Raw genomic sequence first — 20,982 nt, forward strand, 5'->3', positions numbered from 1 at the left:
CAAACCTGCAACGCTGAAAATTCTTCCTGAAAGTATTTTTAGTACGTGAAAGTCTAATAATTTACAATATTATTTCATTGCAATGTAACATCTATATTACATTACAGGGTGAAATTACAAGTGGGAGATATTTGCTGACTTTCATTCCTAAATACTGATTTGAGCTTAGGATATAATGAAACTGAATGAAATATGTTACTATCCATCAGCCAGTTGAGAACTGGCAAAAAATATATTGTAGGTCTCAACCCAGTCCTTAGAGACTGCATTAAAAGAAGCTATCCAAAATTGTCTCATTCTACCAGATCAACAGTTGCCATCTTTACAGGCCTGGCATTTGCTAACAGGTTGGTTAAATTCCCTGTATAATGGACATGAGATTTGGGCTCTGGACGTTATTGAAAGATTAAATGTTTAAAGGAAATTATTAAGAATTTTGTTTTGACCAGAACTCAGGAACATGGTGGCGTCCTAGACTTCCCAGAAATGAATTGGCAATTCATACATCACCTATAGGGCAAACTGCAACAGAGATATTGGTGTCAGTGCTGCTTAATGCCATGTTAAACCAGGCCTTGCTAAATGTCTCCTCTGGACTCTCTAACCTTGTTATTTTGTTCATGCTGTGGGGTAGAGGGTCTCCCACTGAAAAGGTGCCCTGCCCTCAGCAAAATTATATAAGTGTAGTAGTCAGACTTTTGACTCATACTGGTGCTCAGCATGTGTTACATGCTTCCTGAAAGTGAGGCCTGTAAGAGAATAGTCCACTTACTCTCAGGCTTGGTGAACTCTTTCTAATCAAAGGTCATTAAATACAGCTGCTAATTATGGCTAGTGGCAAAGGAAATAGGCTTATTCCCTGGAAATGGATGACAATGTCCCTCCCAGTGAGAGTTTAGAGAGGAGCACAGGTTACAGCTGAGTAATCTCAGGTCTGGGTGCTCTGGCATTTAATTTTGAAGAGTCAGATTGCAGCTTTGATGAATGATTGTTTAGGACAAAATATGGATTTGTCAACAATACATGTCCCTATTAGAAAGACTTCACTACAAACCCTTCAGGCTTTTTGGCTACTCATTAATCATGTGTGAATACATGAAGGGGAAGCTCAAGCTACAACTAAGGCATTTCAGTTCTTTTCAATTACATGCCATAGCCCAAAATAATGCAAAAAACATTAACCCAGCTACCACCCACTCTCCCAAGAGCTCTGTAATGAGGCAGCTGCTTCAGAAAATACTGGAAGCAGCACAGTGGATTCAGTCTTGCCCCGAGGGTGTATTCCAAAAGAGGTTTTTTATTATATGAAAATATTTAAACACAGTTGAATGTTTCTGTGTTCACTCCCATATTTGTCTCTCATGAGTATTTACAGAACCATATTACCAAGGAGCAATGTCAATGCTATTCTATCTGTATGCTGACTGGTAACTGAAGCAAAGTACTCTGCAGCATAAATAAGTACTCTTTTCACCTTTGTTGATGTTAGTGTAAATAATTTCCCCAGGAGTGAGTAGAAAGTCCTGGTGATCAAAACAGCAGGGTTTTCTAATCAGAGCCCACTCATGTTAAGGATTTTATGCAATATTCTTATTTGCAATTCTGTGAAGATAAAGTGGAGCAGTGTGGGGAATGCCAGGGCCGTACTGCTGGCACAGGACACCCTGAGTCCTTTCTGGTGCACAGAGCTGGAGTGGCAGCCATGCTTCAGAAAAAGATCCATAGGGGAGCTTTCTTATGTGTTAGCAGAATGAAGAGACTTTCTGCTTCCTGTAATTGACATGAACCAGGTGACCTTTGGGTCCAACTTTTTGGTTGAATTTTGTGTTGGATGAGTTGACATTCAGTGCTTTTTGATCAGTGAAGCTTCTCAACCAAGTATGCCTTTAAAAAATGAATCGGAGCCTCAAGAAAAACGTAACTTTTTGCCTAATTTCAAAATTATAATTTCCTTTAAAATGCTTTTTTAAAAAACATTTTTAAAACTTAGAAAACATTGTATTCCTACATTTTTTAATATTTTTTTTTTTATTTTTAATTTTAAATCCAAGCGGGAAATATTGAGCCACAATAGCTTCCTTTCCTGTTTTAAAAACTACCACCAAGGCAAAGAATCATTCATTGTGCCAGGGTCGTGGTCAGTGGTTCCCGGTGCCGGGGTCTCCCCGCGCTGTGTGTGCCTGGCAGCACTAGAGGGAGCCTGGCGAACGAATGCTGCAGTTCAGCCTGCTGGGTTTGAGTATTTCTCTGTCAGTAACTCTTTCCAAGCTGCTACGAAGTTTGAACCTGGACCTTTCAGGTTTTTAAGAAGCCCAAACAAACAGATCAGTGTGATTTTTCTCAAGACAGATCTCTTCGTGTGATGCCCTGCATAATGTCCAGACTGCAAGGAGTTTCTTCACACAGCCTTGTTTAGTCAGATTTTTTTAAAATCCAGCTGTGAACTTCAGATACACTGATCAAGTCCCTAGGGAGTGCTCAGTCTAACTGCTATCTAGTTTGGGTTAAAAGTTGGAGCCACATTTCAAACTTGGAAAAATATGATTTGCAATTCCAAAAAAATAGGGATTAGTAGTGGAGGACTGCAGAAACATTTTAGTGTGCTTGACAGCTTGAAGGGGTGAATAGCTCTCCTGCCTCTGCATGCTTGTAAACTAATTATCAGGGTTTTCCAGGGCTGTAGCTGGAGATAATGGAGCTTACTTAGCCATGTCTCATTGTCTTGGGCTCTGGGTAAGAGGGCCCCAGTTCTGTAGCCACTGATATTAAAAATTCAGGAATCACAGGAGTCTTCCTTGCTTAAATGTTAATTATGCCTGTTCAATCTTACGCTCACAGTGATCTCATGGAATGGCAGAAGGAGAGGTGTGCTGCTCTACCACCTAAGAAACATTAATGACACTTTCCACCTGTTTTCTCTAAACCTGCACCCCACTGCCAGGTTCACCCTCTGAGTTGCTGGCAAGCCTTTTCCTGGGGTGGAGGGTGCTGTATTTCTGTGATAAGGGCTGACTAAAATGGATCCTGACTAGAAAACCCTTTCCCTTTCCATCCGCACTTGTTAAAGTTTTTGGCCTAGAAGGACTTTTGAAAGCCCAGAGCCTTAGGAGTGCTTAACAGGCCTAGAATTTACAGGTTCATCTGATACAGAAATTAATAGAACATGTGTGTCAATAACCCATTGACAATGACCCCTATCTTAAGCCTGCCCTAAGAAGACTGCCCTGATCCCAAAAGACTGCACATTTGGACCCTGACAGTTTCTTTTTCCTTTTCTGGCCCAGGCGGGAGCAGAACCGGCCTGTAGCACTGCCTGGTGCTTCAGGTCCTCCTTCTCTGTGGTTCTGCCTATTATTTTCTTCTAGGGCTGGTGCTTCCTAGTTCACTGCACCCAAAGCTGCACAGAATCATCTTGAGCCCACCTTGAACTACTCTGTGAGAAATTTCCTCTCTCTTTTCTCTGGGAATTCTGCGTGCTGCAGAGCAGGCCCAGCAGAGCTCTGCACCGCTCTGGTGGCAGGAGGGCTGAGAGGTGATGTCTGCTAATTCACCCAGGGAATAGGTGATATTCTCATCTATAGGGAAATACTTGCATGCAGAGCTTAAAACCAGCATTCATACAGCAAGTGATTTTGCACAAAGCCAAGCAGTTCTACTTCTCCGTTTACAAGCCTGTTGCCATTTCTTGTTGTTGGATGTGATCTGTTGTGGGAGAGATTAATTCATTGATTGTCTTAAAAGCACTCTCTTGCTAACAGGCAGGTTTAGACTAAATTCTACCATGAGTAAATAGTTTGAGAAAAGTTTCCTTTCTTAACATTCTTACTTTTCCAGGTGACTTCAGGGCCCCTGTACTATCACACAGGGCAAAGTCACTTGCAAACCCAAGGCCCACCAAGAATAATCAAAAACATTGTTTCATCTTAACAATTTTGTCAAGCTTTCCCCCCTGGGTGTGATCTTACCGGCTGAGTAGCTGAAAAGGCCTAGAGGGCGAGGTGCAGATGGCACAAGCTGCTCGGTTTTTCTCAGTAGTGTGGGCTGGGTATTCACAGTTACTGTGCAGTTGTCCTGTCTCTCTTCTTTAAATAATGAATTAATCTTTCAGTCTGTGAATCAACCCATGAGCACAAAACACAGGACAGTTTCCTATCTGCAGTCCTGTGAATTCTGAATTGTACTTCCTTGATGGAAATGGCAGCTCTTCCAGAAGTTTGGTGCCAGTGAGGAGTGGCAAAAGGGCTTCCCCAACTCCAGGGTCCTGCTATTCAGGGCTCCTCCTGCAGCTTATGGAATTTACTAAGTTACTGTTACTAAGCAACAGGAGTGCTACACCCTTGGAGATCATTAGCATAATGTTTGGTTCCAGAATGCAAGATCGAGCTGGAAAGAAAAGAACTGAATGGCATGCATTGCCTGCAAATGTTGTATTTCAAATTATGCCGAAAGAAAAAGCATCTGGAGCCCATTAGATGCTGTTAGTCAGCTTCTAACACTGCCTTAGCTGTCCATTTTAGTCACTTGACTGCTTTATTTTACTTGGCTGTAGCGGAGTGAGAGATATTTATCTCTGTGTGTTAAAACTCTCAATGTTTGTGATAGCATCCTTAGCACATGCCAAATGGGATAGATGTGGACATAGGAGGGAAGGCTCATGTAATGGTGCAGCAGAGAGTATATGAGCTGCAATTTATCTATCTCCCACATCTACCTATCAGTGACCCTTCAAAAGTGCACTTGCTATAATAATTTCCCTCTGGAGCACGTGAATTTATTGAAATTTGTCCCTGTGTCTGAGGTTACCAAGCTCAAGCTTTTAGTAGATGATCGCAATAATTTCAAAATAATATCCAAAAAAAATCCTACTATGGAAGAGAAGAAGCTGAGTGGTTTGTTTAGGTATTATTCACAGGACATGCAACATTGAGGCCTTTCCTGCCAATAATAGGTCCAAGATATTATTGGCATAGAGAAGCATGAAGATGATGTTAATGTACTTGTCTGATTCCAGGGCCAGAGATTGCATTCTGCTCACCTAAACAGATTAACTGGATTTACTTGATGTGTTTCTTCACAACCTGAAGTACGCCTGAGTGCAGCACCTCCACAGTGGAAATGTTATCCCTTTGGTTTAAGCACAGTGAATGCAGAAGGTGCAAGCAGTGTTCCATAAATGAGGGAGATTCCTTTCTCCACCCTAAGCCCCTTCAAGACACCTTTCTTCAAGGAGCCCTACCTGAATGTGACATTTATTTTTTATTTTGAATTACATCTCAGTTCTTTACCACAGGTTAGGCATACCTGGAAGGTGGATTGGTACAGTCAAACGAGCAAGACGCTGTAACTGTAGAATAAAGTAATCTAACCAAAAAGTTTTTTAAGTTTGAGGGAGACCTGATTGTTTCACAAGGGAAAGCTGGTATTTCTTTTGAAGTCTTCTTTCCTCTGTTAATAGTATGACTTGGACCTAAGTTTTTGGCTTATTAGAAAGGAGATTTTCTTTACAATATCCTTAGTAATTGCAAAGATTCTTAAAGAAGAGTTGGTTTAGGAGAGCCTTGGCACAGTCTTTTAGACTGTAGTCTGGAGGATGGAAGGGAAAAAAAAAGAAAATTAAAGCAGTTTTGTGAAATCTAAGAATCTATTAAGTTTATTGGAATTTTAGTATTAATTTTAGTGAAGGCAAAATCTTATGCATTAAGGTTGCCTCATCTGCAATGAATCTTCAAATGTGTTGAGGTCCACCTGTCTCTGGCAAATGGCACATTGGCTATCACAAGGGTGAGATCATACTCTGATGTTAATGGAAGAGGGATTAATAAATCACTTATGTATAGAGCAGCCAAAGGTGGATCATCATTAGTACAAATTGTGTTTACATTCTGCCATGGCTGGTGCCCTACAAATACCTTATAAATTAAGATACAGATAGATGTGTAGGTACTTCTCTTGAGTTAATATAATTTCACTCCCTCTGGAACTTTAGTTATTTATATTTATAAAGCACTTCAGTTTCTTTTACAAACAAGCCTTTGATTATTTATTTATTTTTAAATGCACTTACTGCAGTTGGATATTTGACCTTCATCTACACTGAACTTTTGCTGTGCTGTCTAGAGAGGTGTTGGCTGGAAAAATGCTAATTGATTATCAAGGAGAAAGTAGGAATAGGCTTGAGCTGCCTGTAATGCAATTCTTGTTTGGAAAACCTGAGTAAACAGAGGAGAATGGAGAATTTCAGATCTCTGGGGAATTAGAGGGAGCCTCCTCTGAGACCCAGAATGGCTTTTACAAGGGAGAGATTACATTTAGCCTTGTTTATCTTCATGACATGGTGAACTTGTCAACCTCTTTGAGTTATGTAGTGGCTCCCAAAGTCAGCAGAGAGAATTATTTTTACCCTTGTATGATCTTATTAGCTGTTAGGGCTTGTGACAAGCAGAGCAAGTGTTTCACCAGGGTGTCATGGCACCCACAAGTCAACATATGTATATTTGCATAACATCCACACAAGACTGGCCCAGTTTAGTCCTGTGTGAAGCATTTTATAATGCTCTCCCCTGCTTTTTAACTCAGCCAGAAATCCAAACTAAACCTGGATGGTTTTGGCGAGCGAGAATCCCCCTGTGGAAATTGAAGAACCTAACTTGATCTCTCTGTAACAGACAGCTTAATCCAACCACACTTCAAATAATGCCAGGAATCCTGATCCTGTTACATCCCTTTAAGATACCCTCTCTGAGTTCCAAATGTGTCTTGGAGGCCTTGTTACAAAGGCCACTGGGGCAAAGCTCTGTGAAATGTCCATAGAGTGGGAGAGGACTTAATTTTAAAGGATAAGTGTTCACAATACCTCTTTTGTACTTTGGAGTTCCCTCATTCATGACCCATGTGTTGCTCAAACTGAGCGTGCAGCTACTCAATAGAATTTCTTCTGATTTACACGGTGTAAATTGTATAATCTAATCTTTTTTTGGACAAAGAGTGAAGATCATATTTTTCTGTACTGGACATGAACTCTACACCTTTGTGTGTATTGGTTTCCAGAAACATAGCCTATCATTATTAGGTTTCCTATGCTCAGCAGGAGACCTAAGCAAGGCTTAGGAATTGTAGACCATGTGCTAGAATTCATCTTGGCTTTCAGGCTTACGCATTCAAAAATCTTCTCTCAGATACACTTTTCTCTGAAGAGAGTCTTAAGCAAGTAACAAAATAATGTATAAACTGTAGTGTTTTTCCTTTATGTTAAGGACAGTATTAACTGGTCCAGGATTGAATAGGCAGTAAAACAATTATTCATAAGCATGAAAGGTGGTTGACAAGAATTTACTACAGCAAATTCAATAAAATGGAAACCATCATAGACCATTCTGCTGTTTTATTTAGTTCTTTGATGACACTTTAAGCCTTACTTTGTGGATTTCTGGTGTGATCCAATATAAAGCACAGGAGTGAAAAATAGCAGCTAGTTCTTCCTGCAGTAGTTTTATAATCTATGTTGAACTGATTTCCTTACACTTCATGAACTGAAATGTCCTGACTCTGAGCTGGCACTTTAGGATTTGTCTTACTCTTAAAGAGAAGAGCCTCTGTTACCACCAGTATTGTATCACATCAGTAAGCCTATTTACTTTGGCAGATGAAGTTTCTTCAATCTATGTTCTGGTTTTGGCTGGGATAGAGTAAATTTTCCTCTTGCATTTGGATTTGTGCTGGAAGTGGTGTTGATAATTCAGGGATGTTTTAGTTATTGCTGAGCAGTCTTTACACAGGGTCAAGGCCTTTTCTATCCCTCAAACTGTCCCACCAGGACCATGAGGAGGCTTGGGGTGTATAAAAAGCTGGGAGAGAACACAGCTGATCCCCCCTGGCCAAAGGCATGTTCCACAGCAAACTCTACCATACTGAGCATATAAACCTGGGGGAATAAGAGGCAGGGACATTCCAAGTGATGACGTTTGTTTCCATAAGTCATGGTTACATGTGATGGAGCCATGGAGATGGCTCAATACTGGCCTGCCAACGGGAAGTTGTGAGTGAATTCCTTGTTTTGTTTTGCTTGCATCACATCCTATGCTTTATGTGTTAAACTATCTTACCCCACAAGTTTTCTCACTTTTCCTCCTGCAGTTCCTCCATCCCTGTGCAGGGAGGGTGCATAAGTGACTGTGTTGGGCTCATTTACCAGCTGGAGATAAACAATGATAATCCAGTTGTCACTTATCTCAGTTTGGTCTCTAGATATGACAAGAGTGAGTCTATGGTCTTCAAATACTGACATACATTCTGGTGCAGTGCAGTTGAACTGCAATTTTTGTTTCTTCAGAACCTTTGACTCTTATTCACTTTCTTATTTTCAAGTGAATTCCCCTGCTCTTAGTTGATCTGGGTTTTTTATTTAAAGTTTTAGTAACAAATTGCACTTTACGAACAAAAAAAATACGTATTTATTATTTTAAAAAAAAATATTAAAATGACAATCCACTCTTTAAGACCTACGTTAGTTTCAAAGTGCTTTGTGAAACAACAGTCTTTGATATGAAGACTGAGAGACTTCTGGTTTTAAGCCAGCATTTTCTGAATGCTTCAGAAAAGCATGAGCTTTTGAGAATAAGGCTTCAGAATAGAAGCAGACAGATACCTGTCATTAGCACTCTATAGTTCCACAATGTCATGAGCCTGGGAGTACAGACTGAGCAGTGCGGCTTAACTCAGAACAGCATTAACCTAATCAATGACACTCTGATTTTGGAATTATTTGGTCAATGGTGGATCTTCAGCCTTCTAGTGTTTGTGTTCTCTCATTTCTGTGCAATGAGAGCAGGGGGCACAGGGAGCACAGATGTTAGTGTGTTGACTTTCTCTTATTGTTCTGAAGTAAGCTGTTTCAATCAAATATTTGTTCCATACAGGAAGCACTCAGGAGGGGAAAAGACAATGCTCCAGAAGTGGCAGGTAAGCTAAATCTTGGCTGCATATGATTAAGCAAAGAATTTCACCACACAGATGTGTATGTGTGTATGTACATACCTCAAGACCTAAGCTGTTTCCTCACTGCTGGAGGCGAGCCTGTTGGCAAGAGGAGCACAGTATTTACATTTGGTTATTGCAGAGTTTTTGCTCCTCCTGCTATGAAACATGTAGTGCTACTGTCCAGCAGATTAAGTGTGATTTTGTGCACATTTTTAAATTGAGACCAAAGAGAGCCACCTAGCTGAATGCCTGTTCACAGATCATCAATACATCTAAATCAATGCACAGATGTTTTGCTGAGCTGGGAGATGTGTTTATTTTTCTGTAGCTGTGATCTTGGTGACTCAAGACAAATGAAGAAATCCATACCTTCTTGCTTACATGTAGCACTTTTTGCAACCTTTTCTGTATAGGCAGGTGTCCAGGATTTTCCAATATCCAGACTGCATGCATTTGGCTCACTTTTAAATCAAGAAAAAGTGCTCTGTTATGCAAATGCAGCATAAAAGCACTGTGTGATTATAGACAAATGCAAATGGTGAGACGGAATGAAGACAGGTTCTGTTGAATGGGTTGCTGTATAAGAGGTATTGTGTTGATCTGAAGGGCAAAAAATGATTGATTTTACTATTTATATAATTCTTGTCCTGGTGGACCTGGGAACCACAGGCCTGTGAGAGTGCCTTTGCATGGATTTTAGGGGCAGAATCTGGAAATTTTAATGTCTGCTTCCTTTCCCTGCAGAAGAGGGAGATCAGCAACTTTGATTACCTCATGTACCTGAACACTCTGGCTGGCCGCAGCTACAATGATTACATGCAGTATCCTGTGTTTCCATGGGTCCTTGCTGACTACCACTCTGAGGTCAGTACTGGCTGGAGAATTCTGTGCTTTCTATGGTAGCAACTGCACAAAGGATTGGTGAATGATGCCATTGAAGCAGAGGGGTCTAGACCAAGGGTTTAAAATTTAAAGTAGTTAGTTAGAACTGTACTGATTTCATATAGATTAGCCTTATCTTCAGGTCAGCATACTGAGGATTATGTTCTATGGATGAACATCTATTTAACACTTAGTTAAGGACATGCTGCATCAGCTCAGCAGAGAGCCATGGACAAGGTTCTCTGAACACAGAGAAGGAGTTTTGGACAGAAAAGCCTTGAGAGCAATTTGCAATCTATCCTTTATTTGTGAAGTTCTAGAGGAGGCTAAACCTGTGACCTTGTATGAGTGAAGCTTCCAACACAGCCTTACCACCTCCCAATGTCACTGGAATAGTTATGATGTCTAAGATCTTAAAATCTCCATCTCTGCTGGGTTCCTTTTCAGACTTTAAACCTCACCAATCCTCATACATTTCGAGACCTGTCAAAGCCCATGGGAGCACAGACTTTGGAGAGGAAACACAAGTTTATCCAGCGCTTCAATGAAGTGGAAAAAACTGAGGGTGAGTGTTTTAGGAGGGTAATAGACAACAGAGGCTTGAGTCCCCTCAGAACACCCAAAAACTTTGCAGAGCTGTGGCTAAGGGAAACACCATGCCAAGAAGAGCCTCTCTCACTGCTGTCCACAAACTGACTGACAATTCAAAGTGAAATGTCTCCTGCAAGTACTGCCTTATATGCCTTGTACTGCTGCACTCTGTTCTCTTCCCCTGGACAGGAAAAAAAACTACAGCAAAAAGCAATGTTCCCTAGAAAAGACTGTGCTGTTAGCAAAGCTGCACACATTGGTCTTATTTGTTAGCTAATCTACATGTAGAAGACTGCTGCACTCAGGTTAATTAACAGCAACCTTAAGAAAAGGAAACAGAATGTTGAGGCTGTTGACCTCTTAAGACCAAGACTTTTTGGCACTACTAGAGAAAGGGATGGTCTGGAAAGTTAAAGGCTTTATTCTTCAGAAAATGAAATGTGGAAGGCAAAAAAAATGGACATAGTTCAGTAGTAACTGTGCCCATTCAATGCACATATTCAGTGCAAGGTGTGCTGTAACTCACAGGTCTTTGGACACATCTGCTGAAAATACCTGTTCCCTAGTTAGTTGTATTCTGGTAACTGGATGCCATGGGCTTCAAATGGTGGTGTTTTGTATTGGAATGTGATTTGTGTGCAATTTCCAGGAGACCTGTCAGCACAGTGCCATTATTGTACTCACTACTCATCAGCAATTATAGTGGCATCCTACCTGGTCCGAATGGAGCCATTTACCCAGACCTTCTGTTCTCTGCAGGTAAGGGGGCAAGATAATTTCTCTCCTACACCTTGTTATGAACCATGTAGTGCGTTACTGTGGCTGTGTAATGAAGGAGGATCAGTTTTTCTGACATTTGATGTGCTCTATATGTGGACTTGGGGCTTACTTGGGGCAACATTTATGCCATGAATGTTGAATTCAGTGAAAACACCTTAAGGGGACCATGATTGATGTGAGGGAGAGTGAGAGCTGAGGCATGTAAACAAACAGATAATGTTTTATTGCCTGTCTGAGCAAAAGCTTCTGACTTTGGTATGGTATTCTTTAAGCCCAAGTACAGTCACAGGGCTACTGGCAAGTACTTGGAGCTTGCTGTGGTGGCATGAAGAGCATTCCTGGGCCAGGTGAGGACATATGGGTTCTGGTAGGTGTGAAATGATAGGGATCATAGGATCAACTTCCTGAAGAAGTGGGATGAGATTACATCCAATGGTCCAGAAGGAATATTTTATATAATCTTGTTCTGAACTTGTTACTGTTTATACAATGCCAAACTGGCTCTCACCATGGAATTAAACTTACGGAAATTGAATATTGTCTGTACCTTTCTCATCTGACCAACATACAGGGGCAACAAGTTTCCTGACTGCCCTTTTGGGCAGGCAGTTGGTAATGCTGAAGCAAATACACTTGGGCTGTAGCAGACAGTTTTTACCTTCTTTTCTGTAATGTGTTGTGTTGTAACTGGGTCTACCAGGAGGACCAATCCCTCTCCAAGGTGTATTTTTTAAGGAGTATCTTGCCTATCCTTGTGGAGAAATACAGGAAGATAACTTGGCCAGAATATTTCACACTTGGAGACTTGCTGTAAGCATAGTGAGGGATAGCCATGTCTCCTGCAGCTTTTCAAGTGCTTTGCTGTTGTGATTTGGATTTTTTCAGTGAAGTAATACAAATAAAGTGCTGTGTTAATTAAGTAATAAGCCCTATGATATTGGCTGTTACCAGCAGTAGCTGATGGGTTAGTGAACCACCTGAGGCAATGGTTGCCATCACATTCTGTGAGCCATATGTTAGCTGCAGTCATGAATGACTGTGGAGCAGTTATTTCTTGTTGTAAACAACAAAGGCTGCTGGATCTCTCTGGCACACTTCTCATGCATAATGAGTTCTCAGTCTGAGTGAATACTTTGTGCCTGTGTTTGCATGAGAAGCAGGTAACAGCAGTTTTGTGAGGATAGTTATCTTCAAAGGCTGCTGAGATCTGAAACATACAAAAAAAATTTCTGGGTGTGGATCCACTAAAAGAAACTCTCAAACTCCTTCTGTTCGTATTCTTTTGCTTTTATGTTGGCACATGTTCAGTTGAGCTCATTGTTGTCATTTCCCCCAGGTGACTAGTCCTGTGGTAGCTTAGGAATTGCTAATTGTGAGATGCTGTTAGGAAAACAGCAGGTCTGAGAACTGTATGATCAAGTCATTGTCAGGCTGCAAAAAGAGAATTCCCACACTTAAGCTCTTGTAAGAGTGTTGCTGCCTTTGGGAGCTGTGAAAACTTCTTAGCATCTTAAAAATAAAAAAGCTACATTTATATCTGCAAATGGACAGTCTAAATACATGGCAAGGACAGGCAACACTTGGGTGCACTCTATGTGAAAAATTGATGGTGGCATAACATCTTGTCTCTCAAGTCAAGCAGTTGATTTGCACCTGGCCACAGAAGGCAGCAGTGAGGAAGCATTGCCTTCAGTAATGGGACTATACAGGAGAAACCTCATTTCACTTTTTTTTAAGTGTATTGAGATCTGACTCTGGATAAAAGTTTGTATGTGCTGTGTATATTGTACTGGAATGGAGAGGAAATTTGCTTATCAAACAGGTATTGTAAAACCTTCCACTTTACCTTGGTCAAGTATCTCCTGGGATTCTTTTCAAGAACTGGTCTCAGCATGGGAAAAGAGCAGTAAAGATTTCCATGTTTAGTGTCTTTATTGGAAAGGCATCCTAGGACTTCCTACCCTCAATACTGAGATTTGCTTCTGATCAATTCAGCTTTTTTATCTCCTTTTATTCTTATCCCACTCTTGCATTTCAGCTATCAGGTTGACTTTTCCAGACATTTCCCTCTCAAAAGTACTTATAGAGACCAGGGTCTCTACTCCTCATGGTGTTAGTGACTCTCGAGCAGTCATTTAAGCACTACAAGCAGGTAACAACTTCTCAGCATCTCTGGGCATGTTGTAAGTCTTTGCACCTTCATAAGCAACTCTTAGAAACACTGAGGTCTTTGGGTCTAGAGCCACCACCAAGGTGATGCTTAGTGTTACAAGTATGTGAAGTTCTGATTTCTGTCTAGAGATCATTTTGCCCACTTGTTTTGTATATACCCTGCTGGACTGTAGGGTTAAAAAGCATGTTTTCTAGTATTTTTGATGACAGTAAGGCCTCTACTGAAAGGAAAGAAAACAGAGAGCTAGTGTGTCTAGCTGTAGAAAGTCATAAGAGTTCGTTGTCTTGCAATCTAAAAGCATAAAGCAATTCTTGATTCTCTTTTTCCCTTTCAGTGCATTTTTGCATTCGTAGAGAGAGAAAACTCATTAATTCTGATATAAATATATGCAAATAAATTTATTAATATAGGAAATGGGAAAATCAGTTATTGCTTCCTTTATAAATAATACAGGCTTAAGTTTTAAAGATATTACTTTTCCCTAAAATGAATTAGACAGCCAGGGAAAAAATCACATTTTTTCGTGGTGGTAATATCTTTAACCAGATTTGTCGCGCTAACAGCATTTCCTATGTATATATTATTTTTATTTAATACAGGTAATCTTTTTATTACAAATCATATTGTTTCTCAGGAGATTACCACCAGCTCTCATAAAAGCTGCAAAAAAAGATGAAAAAGCATCAATCACCACCAGACACAGCACACTGTCTGCAGATTAAATATACAAAGCCCTTTAATATGCTTCAATGAGATACTTGTTAGCTGTTGATTTATTTATAGTCCTCCTTCTACTCTGTTTTAATTTCAATTTGAATTTGTCTCCAAGGGTCCCTGCCTAATAATGATCAAGAGCAAGATGACCTTGTGCATCAGATTAACTCCAGATAGGCTTGCTCATGTGATTAGCCACTTTTTCACTCTGTCCCTTGAATGGGTGTGGGAAGGCTTCACAACTGTCACTGGTGTAAGGAAGAAGGACAAGGAGCTAGAGCAGAACTATATTGTCATTTAGAGATGAGGCTGGACCAGAAGCCTGAGCAGAATGCTCCTTAGCGGAAAGAGGAGTGGGATCTTTCCATCTGGAATATATGTTAAGTTTTGGTGTGAGTGTATCTCAAAAGACAAGCAAGGAATGGGGCTTCAGCACTTGGGATTTATTGACTACTGTCTTCTGATAACTTATCCATGAAGGTATTTTCTCCCTAAAAAAAGATATAGCAAAAATCACTTCTTGACTTGCAGTTGCCAGACTGAGAAGAGCAGATCTGAATGAGCTGCAACCTAAGTGAGCCAGGACTCAAGGGGAGCCAAAAGGGCAGTGGTTCTTAGTATCAGAAACTGATGTGGGAACTGCTGCTGGGGCTCATCTGATCCATGGGAATGCGATCCCATCCTCACAACATGAGTGCTTAAATGTTGTTTGCCTATGTAATAGATTGCAAATCAGAACTTCAGCTGATTGTTACTGTGCAGAAGTACAACATCCTCATCTGGCACATGCAACAGTCTACAGGCAGAGAGTAACCTAACTGAAGGTTTCATTTCCCTAAGAGGTCAGCCACAGACAGAACCTGCTGCATCTCATATCTTTAACAGATTTACTGTAGCACCTCATCTGTGTTTCAGTGTCTTCATTATACAATCCCACTGGTTCATTCTTTTTGCCCAGGGAAGCAGCTTTGAGGACTGAATGGTTGAGGCTGAGCAATCATTCATATGTGTTCACTATACTGCAGAACAATTTAAAGGTACTCATTCTATCTCTGGCAATCTCTCTTGAGCCCTGGCAGTGGGCTGTAAAATTATGTCCCATGACATATAATCCAAATTAATTAACCCCAATTAAAATATCTATATTAGCCTGGGAGCACTGCTGCCAGCACCTGAACTAGGTATTGAGAAACAATTCAGTTCTGTCACTTTAAAAGAGTTTAAAAGTCAGCTTTCCTCTAAAATAGCTTGATGTTTCTGACAAACTCATCAGGTCATCTCCAAAAACTGATTTTTTATTTGGTTATTTCCATTATTATAGAAATTTTATGTTACATTAAATTCTTCCATACTCCATGTAGAATTACATATGTAAAGGTAAACCTGGGTTTTCACAAATGCATACAGTATCTGAAATCCCATTAAGAAATTCTGTAGGAAAAATGGTTTCATTAGAAGGCGTATATCCTCCTTTGGTGAGTGACTTTTATTTTAATTTCCCCTTGAGGCCTTAGTTCAGAATGATGTCCTGGGATACTAAGTCCACTTTTGTCTAGTGTTTGACTCTCATTAATCTAAGCTTGTTCAAATATTCTCAAGATGTAAGGTAGTTTTTTTATCTCCTTCATTACTTACCAGTTCAGCTTGAGTTCTGAAAATTCTTTTTTTCTTCTCTCTTATGCTGTCCTTCCTTCCCATACAGAATGACCAGTCCCTGCAACACTCCTGTGCACTGGGCCTTTCCTGTTTCCTGGATCTAATTAATGTTACTTCAGTGGTAACCTCCCCTTCTCCGAGGATTTTTTTTTCACAGGAGAATTGCACATAAGATTGTTCACAATTGTTTGGGTCATAAGTGAAGTGGTCCATTGCTTGCAAATCACTCTGGGATGAAATAAATTAATTGCTTTCAGAAGCATTAAAATGGGCATGGGGATATTCTCAAGCTGCCCATGATGGCTCCTGCTTGCCTCTGCTATTGCAGGCTGCACTAAGACTCCAAGCTTTGTGGCCTCTCAATGTACATATCTGCAAATCAGGACTAAGATAACTCCTAATTAGACCACAGTATGTGGAGCTGGGACAGATCTTGAGACATCCCCTTATCAATCATGGGATAAAGGACATTGCAAAATTGGCTAAGGTGCTTTTAATTTAACAGAATACTCACACTGAAGTCTTTTTGTCTGTCTCCACTCCGCAGGGTGGGAGTTTTGATGTTGCAGACCGGATGTTTCACAGTGTCAAGAGCACATGGGAATCAGCATCAAGGGACAACATGAGTGATGTCAGGGAGCTCATCCCTGAATTCTTTTACTTGCCAGAGTTCCTAACCAATGCAAATCACTTTGAACTTGGTAAGTTCTAGAAGGGACATAAGTGTTCCTTCCAGCATCTTATTGAAAGGAAAGATCCAGATCATATGTTGAGTTGGTCTCTGGATTTATGTGGATGAGTCTTTCTAACAATGAGATCAATTTTTATTCAAATAACACTAGAAGAATACAAGCTTCTGAAAACTGAATTATGTCAGAAGAACCAAGATTTCAGCCCAGGAAGAAGCAAGTAGTTCCTATTAATTTCTAGGCAAAAGAATTACATGTTTTGTCACACAAAAGTGGAGTTTTATATAATCAATTTAGTTGACTGCTTTTGAAAGTTTGGCCTGTATTATCATACATGTACAATTATTGAAAGTGTATTATTCTTTTGGAGATGTGTCAGTTTTTAAATGGTGTTGGTGAAAGGTGGTTTTGTTTTTGTTTTTTTTTTTTCTCAATCTTCATGACATCACAAGGTGATTAGTTTCCAAATGTCCTCACTCTCATTTTCAAAGGTTCTGTACAACTCACATGAACTTGATATATTTTCCTTGTCCTCAAGGAGCATCACAACCCCCTCTGAATGTACACTGTCTCTAGACCTTACTGCATCCATGATGAAGGCTCAGAGAGAATCCAGAAAAAACACTATTTAGAAATAAGCATGGCAGTTTTGATTCACTTCACTTTACAGGACTTTCACACCATTTGCAATGCAAAGCTGTTTTTTTTTAATAGACACTGGAAGGTTAACAATTAAGGCAGAGGAAAAATACCTGAAGAATCATCCTGAATTTTGTGACAGCAAAGGCAACTTAACCCATTGAAATCTAGCTATAACTGTATTTAAGGTATCAGTGAAATGAGGCATGCTAAAAGATAGTAATGTTTATATTTATATATAAGAATAAGGGAAAAAAAGCTGTTACAAGTTTGTTAAAAGATAAAAAAGAATTAGGGTAGTTTCCTTCTGAGAGGAGGCCAAGAAACAAAATCTGGCTGAAATCAAAATACAGAGACTGACCTGAGTGGAATTGCGGGGAAAGGGGGGACCCAAAAATCACCAGAATCTTGCCAGTAGAGAGCAAATATACAGGAAGATTTTAAAATAGGCAAAGCCAAGAACCCGAATCCATTCACTGCTAAATTGTAGGGAAACTTGTGGTTCCAGACCTGAACCTCAATTTAGATTTGAATTCATCCAGTTGCACAACACTGTGCTCTGAATTAGGAACATATGCTCACCTTCTGAAAGGAATCAGGTTGCAAAGCACTTGAGAACAAAATCCCTTTCCATGGCTGCTTTGGTAGGAATATTTGGCAGTTAGACCCACAGGATTATGTATAAAAAGAAAGTTGTGCAAACACATTTGTCTTGTCTACGTTTGCATTCTGTACTAAAATGGTTTGTGCTGAGGACATGCATATTTCTACTGCATTAGTGACAAATATTAGCACATCTTCTCACTGCCTTATTACTGGATCAGAAATCCCAAAACATTGATTCTTCAGTCTTCTATGGCACTAAATTTGATGAACCTGAAACTGTATGTGGGGAAATCACCTCAATTTCCTTTGATTTCAGTGTTTTAATAAAGTTATTCCTATTTTCAGTGTGTCTGATTCTTATTTTGGATTCATCCTTTGTAATTCCTGCAGGCTGCATGCAGGATGGAACAGTGCTGGGAGATGTGCAGCTTCCTCCTTGGGCAGATGGGGACCCCCATAAATTCATTCTCCTGCACAGACAGGTCAGTGAATATAAAGATTTGTGACAAAATGCTACTTGGGTCCCACTGAAAATGAAGCTCTGAAGGCTAGAGTCACAAATGAAAATGTTGGATCCACATGCATCCTGCTTTTGTGAAGTTTGTGTTGATTCTGAGCTTAGCATGTGTTTTCTCTGCCTAAAAATTCACCTTGAATCAAGGCAAACTTTCCACATCAGATGTGGATTATGCATCGGTTTATGGCATGAACATATCTCAGCCCACAAGTGTAAGAGAACATAATGTAATGCACAGGAATTTATATGCATACCATCCAATGTTGTTGCTAACAATCTGTGTGTTTATTTAAATTATTTATTTCCATCTCTGAGTCACGCCAGAACTAATTTTTTTATTATTATTTTGGGGGGTTGGGATGGGGGAAACTTAATGTAATTCCCTGCCCTTAATGGAGTCAACCTTGGCTATTTGAAAGCAAATAGCTCTAAGGTCCTGAGACTTACTGCAATTAGTGCTACCTATTAATAGTTAGAAAGTCTTCCATGTGATGTCATCTGCTACATAAAAGTGAATGCAAGTGCAATTCTGTATGAAGATTGTGGCATTGAACTCAGACTTTGCAGCAAAATATCTTGGTGCAGGTCTCTCTAGTGCTCCTGCATTAATTACCCCATCAGATTTCTTCGGGTGAGCTGCATGTGTGAGTGCACACATTATCCTGGTTTGTCATATTGTTTCAGTTTTTGCATCAGTGGGTTCTTCTCACCTCTGCTCTGCAGGTCCTGCCCTTGAGATTTCAACTTTCTCTCTCAATAATCACTTTGTAGGTGATTATATCCAAATCTGTTGACACAACCATCTTTTCTATTTTGGTATCTCCAAATAAGCCTCTCCTCAACTGACCTCTCCAAATGCTGGCTTAAATCCTCTGACCTCCTTACTACCCTAACTTCTTCCTCTTTTGAACAAAACCAGAGTCATACTCTTATTTTTAAATACTTCTCTTTACTGTTCTCTAAACCATTAACAACAACCACAATGCTCCCACTAAGTTACCATTACTCTCATAGAATCATAAAACAGTTTGGGTTGGAAGGGACCTTAAAGATCTCCTAGTTCCAACTCCTCTGCCATGGGCAAGGACACCTTTCTCTAGACCAGGTTGCTGAAAGTCCCATCCAACCTGATCCTGAATATTTTCAGGAATGCGGCAATCCAGTTTTCTCTGGGCAACGTGTTCTAAATTCTAAGCACCCTCACAGCTGGCAATTGCTTCCTAATATTTAATGTAAATCTACCCTCTTTGTTTAAGCCATTTCCCTTTTTCCTGTCACTACATTCCTTTGTAAAAAGTTCCTCTCTGGCTTTTTTGTAGGCCTCCCTTTAGGTACTGGAAGATTCCTGATGCTGCAAACTCTTTGGCTTGTGAATGACTGAGTATGAAAGACAGCCAGTTCAACTCTGGCTTCATTCACATGCACTCAGGTTACTCCTGTGAATGAACATGGATATGATCTGAGCCCTTGCTTGCCTAATTTTTTTTGTGCAGCACTCCTCCTTTTCTTTGGTTTTTTGGGGTTTTTTTGTGACTGTTGATTTTATAACGTGACTTGATTATATAGTGAGCTATTTCATCTTTTCAATTAAGAGGCTCTCTTTAGTTTCTAATTTTGTATTTATGACCTGAACACTTCAGTTTAAATCTGTCAGAACAATAATGCAAAAAAATATCTAAAGGAAGTTAAATTTCTATCTTGCTGCTTTACCTATTTTGAAATGGATAACTCTTGTGATGGAAAACCTACTAAAAATTTTGTCTTCAATCATTTTGAAAATGCAGTCATCTACCAGAGATTTTTTTGCCAAAGAACTGAAATGGAGATTAAAAGCTATGTTCAGAATGCTTAATTTCCTGTGCATACACAATAATAGGTATTACTGAGACAAGCATCTCTGATGTGGTGTAGAGAGTGACTTAGAGGGTCAGAGCTCTGTTCTCACAGAAAGGTGATGGAAGAGAAGAGAGATCCAAGCTTTTGTCAGTGCCCATAACCACGTGATGATACAGTTATTAGGAGGAAGGAGATCCTCATCTAAATTTTGTGTAGACTATAGACTTGCTGCTGGAAGTATTGTCCTAGCTAAAATGAAGAGCTGAGTCCAGTGAATGCCCTATCTCCTACCTACTGCAAATTGGTTTTGGCCATTGAGGTCAAATATGCAACAGTTCCCTCATATTCCTTAGTGGCTCCATGAAAGGCATGGAGGTTTTGGGGCTGTCTGGTTCCTTTTACTGCTCTGTGTTGTGGTTTTCCAAGGTGCTCAATCTCTGTCTTCCAGTTCCCCAAATATGGGAAAGGCAACACCATCCTTCCCTACCAGCTGTGCTGCAGACAAAAAGCCATGTATGACTGAAAGATGCTTTCTAAAGAAAAACATAGGGAGACATCCTGTCTATTCTATTGTGGGTTGATTGGAGAGTAAACTACTGAGCTCCTTACTGTTTGTGTGATGGGGAACACTCCAAAGGCACTTGGATACAATGGAGAAATCTGCTTTTACCTTGAGCTTTAGAGTAATGGTGCACTTCGGAAATGAAACTGCAGTCATCCCTGCATGGCATGGATTTTCTGTCACTGTAGAATGATCACAGATTGTGTAAACTAGATTTTTTTGGAAATGAAAGAAAAGCTGCACTCCAGTTGTGTGTTCCAGATGCTGGTAGCATTCAGCCTGCAGGAGCAGACTGGATTTAGTTGGAAGTAAAGCCCCCAGAGCCCATTTTATGTGGATACTGGGTGCTCTCTACCATTTG

General features: G+C 40.1%; 1 protein-coding gene across 2 annotated transcripts in view; it reads left to right on the forward strand.

Moving 5' to 3' along the window:
* Window positions 1-20,982, forward strand: part of WDFY4 (WDFY family member 4) — a 117,307-nt gene that overhangs the window by 80,036 nt on the left and 16,289 nt on the right. Inside the window, exons 48-53 of one of the 2 annotated variants that reach the window (XM_083866338.1) lie at window positions 8,916-8,958; window positions 9,721-9,840; window positions 10,306-10,423; window positions 11,099-11,208; window positions 16,320-16,473; window positions 18,097-18,188. In XM_083866338.1, the coding sequence (XP_083722464.1) occupies window positions 8,916-8,958; window positions 9,721-9,840; window positions 10,306-10,423; window positions 11,099-11,208; window positions 16,320-16,473; window positions 18,097-18,188 (637 nt within the window). Of the gene's footprint in view, window positions 1-8,915; window positions 8,959-9,720; window positions 9,841-10,305; window positions 10,428-11,098; window positions 11,209-16,319; window positions 16,474-18,096; window positions 18,189-20,982 lie in introns of those variants that run through there. The other variant, XM_083866339.1, reaches the window with a different exon arrangement.

The sequence above is a fragment of the Zosterops lateralis genome (genome assembly GCF_965231275.1).
Source record: "Zosterops lateralis genome assembly, chromosome: 8".
NCBI lineage: Eukaryota > Metazoa > Chordata > Aves > Passeriformes > Zosteropidae > Zosterops > Zosterops lateralis.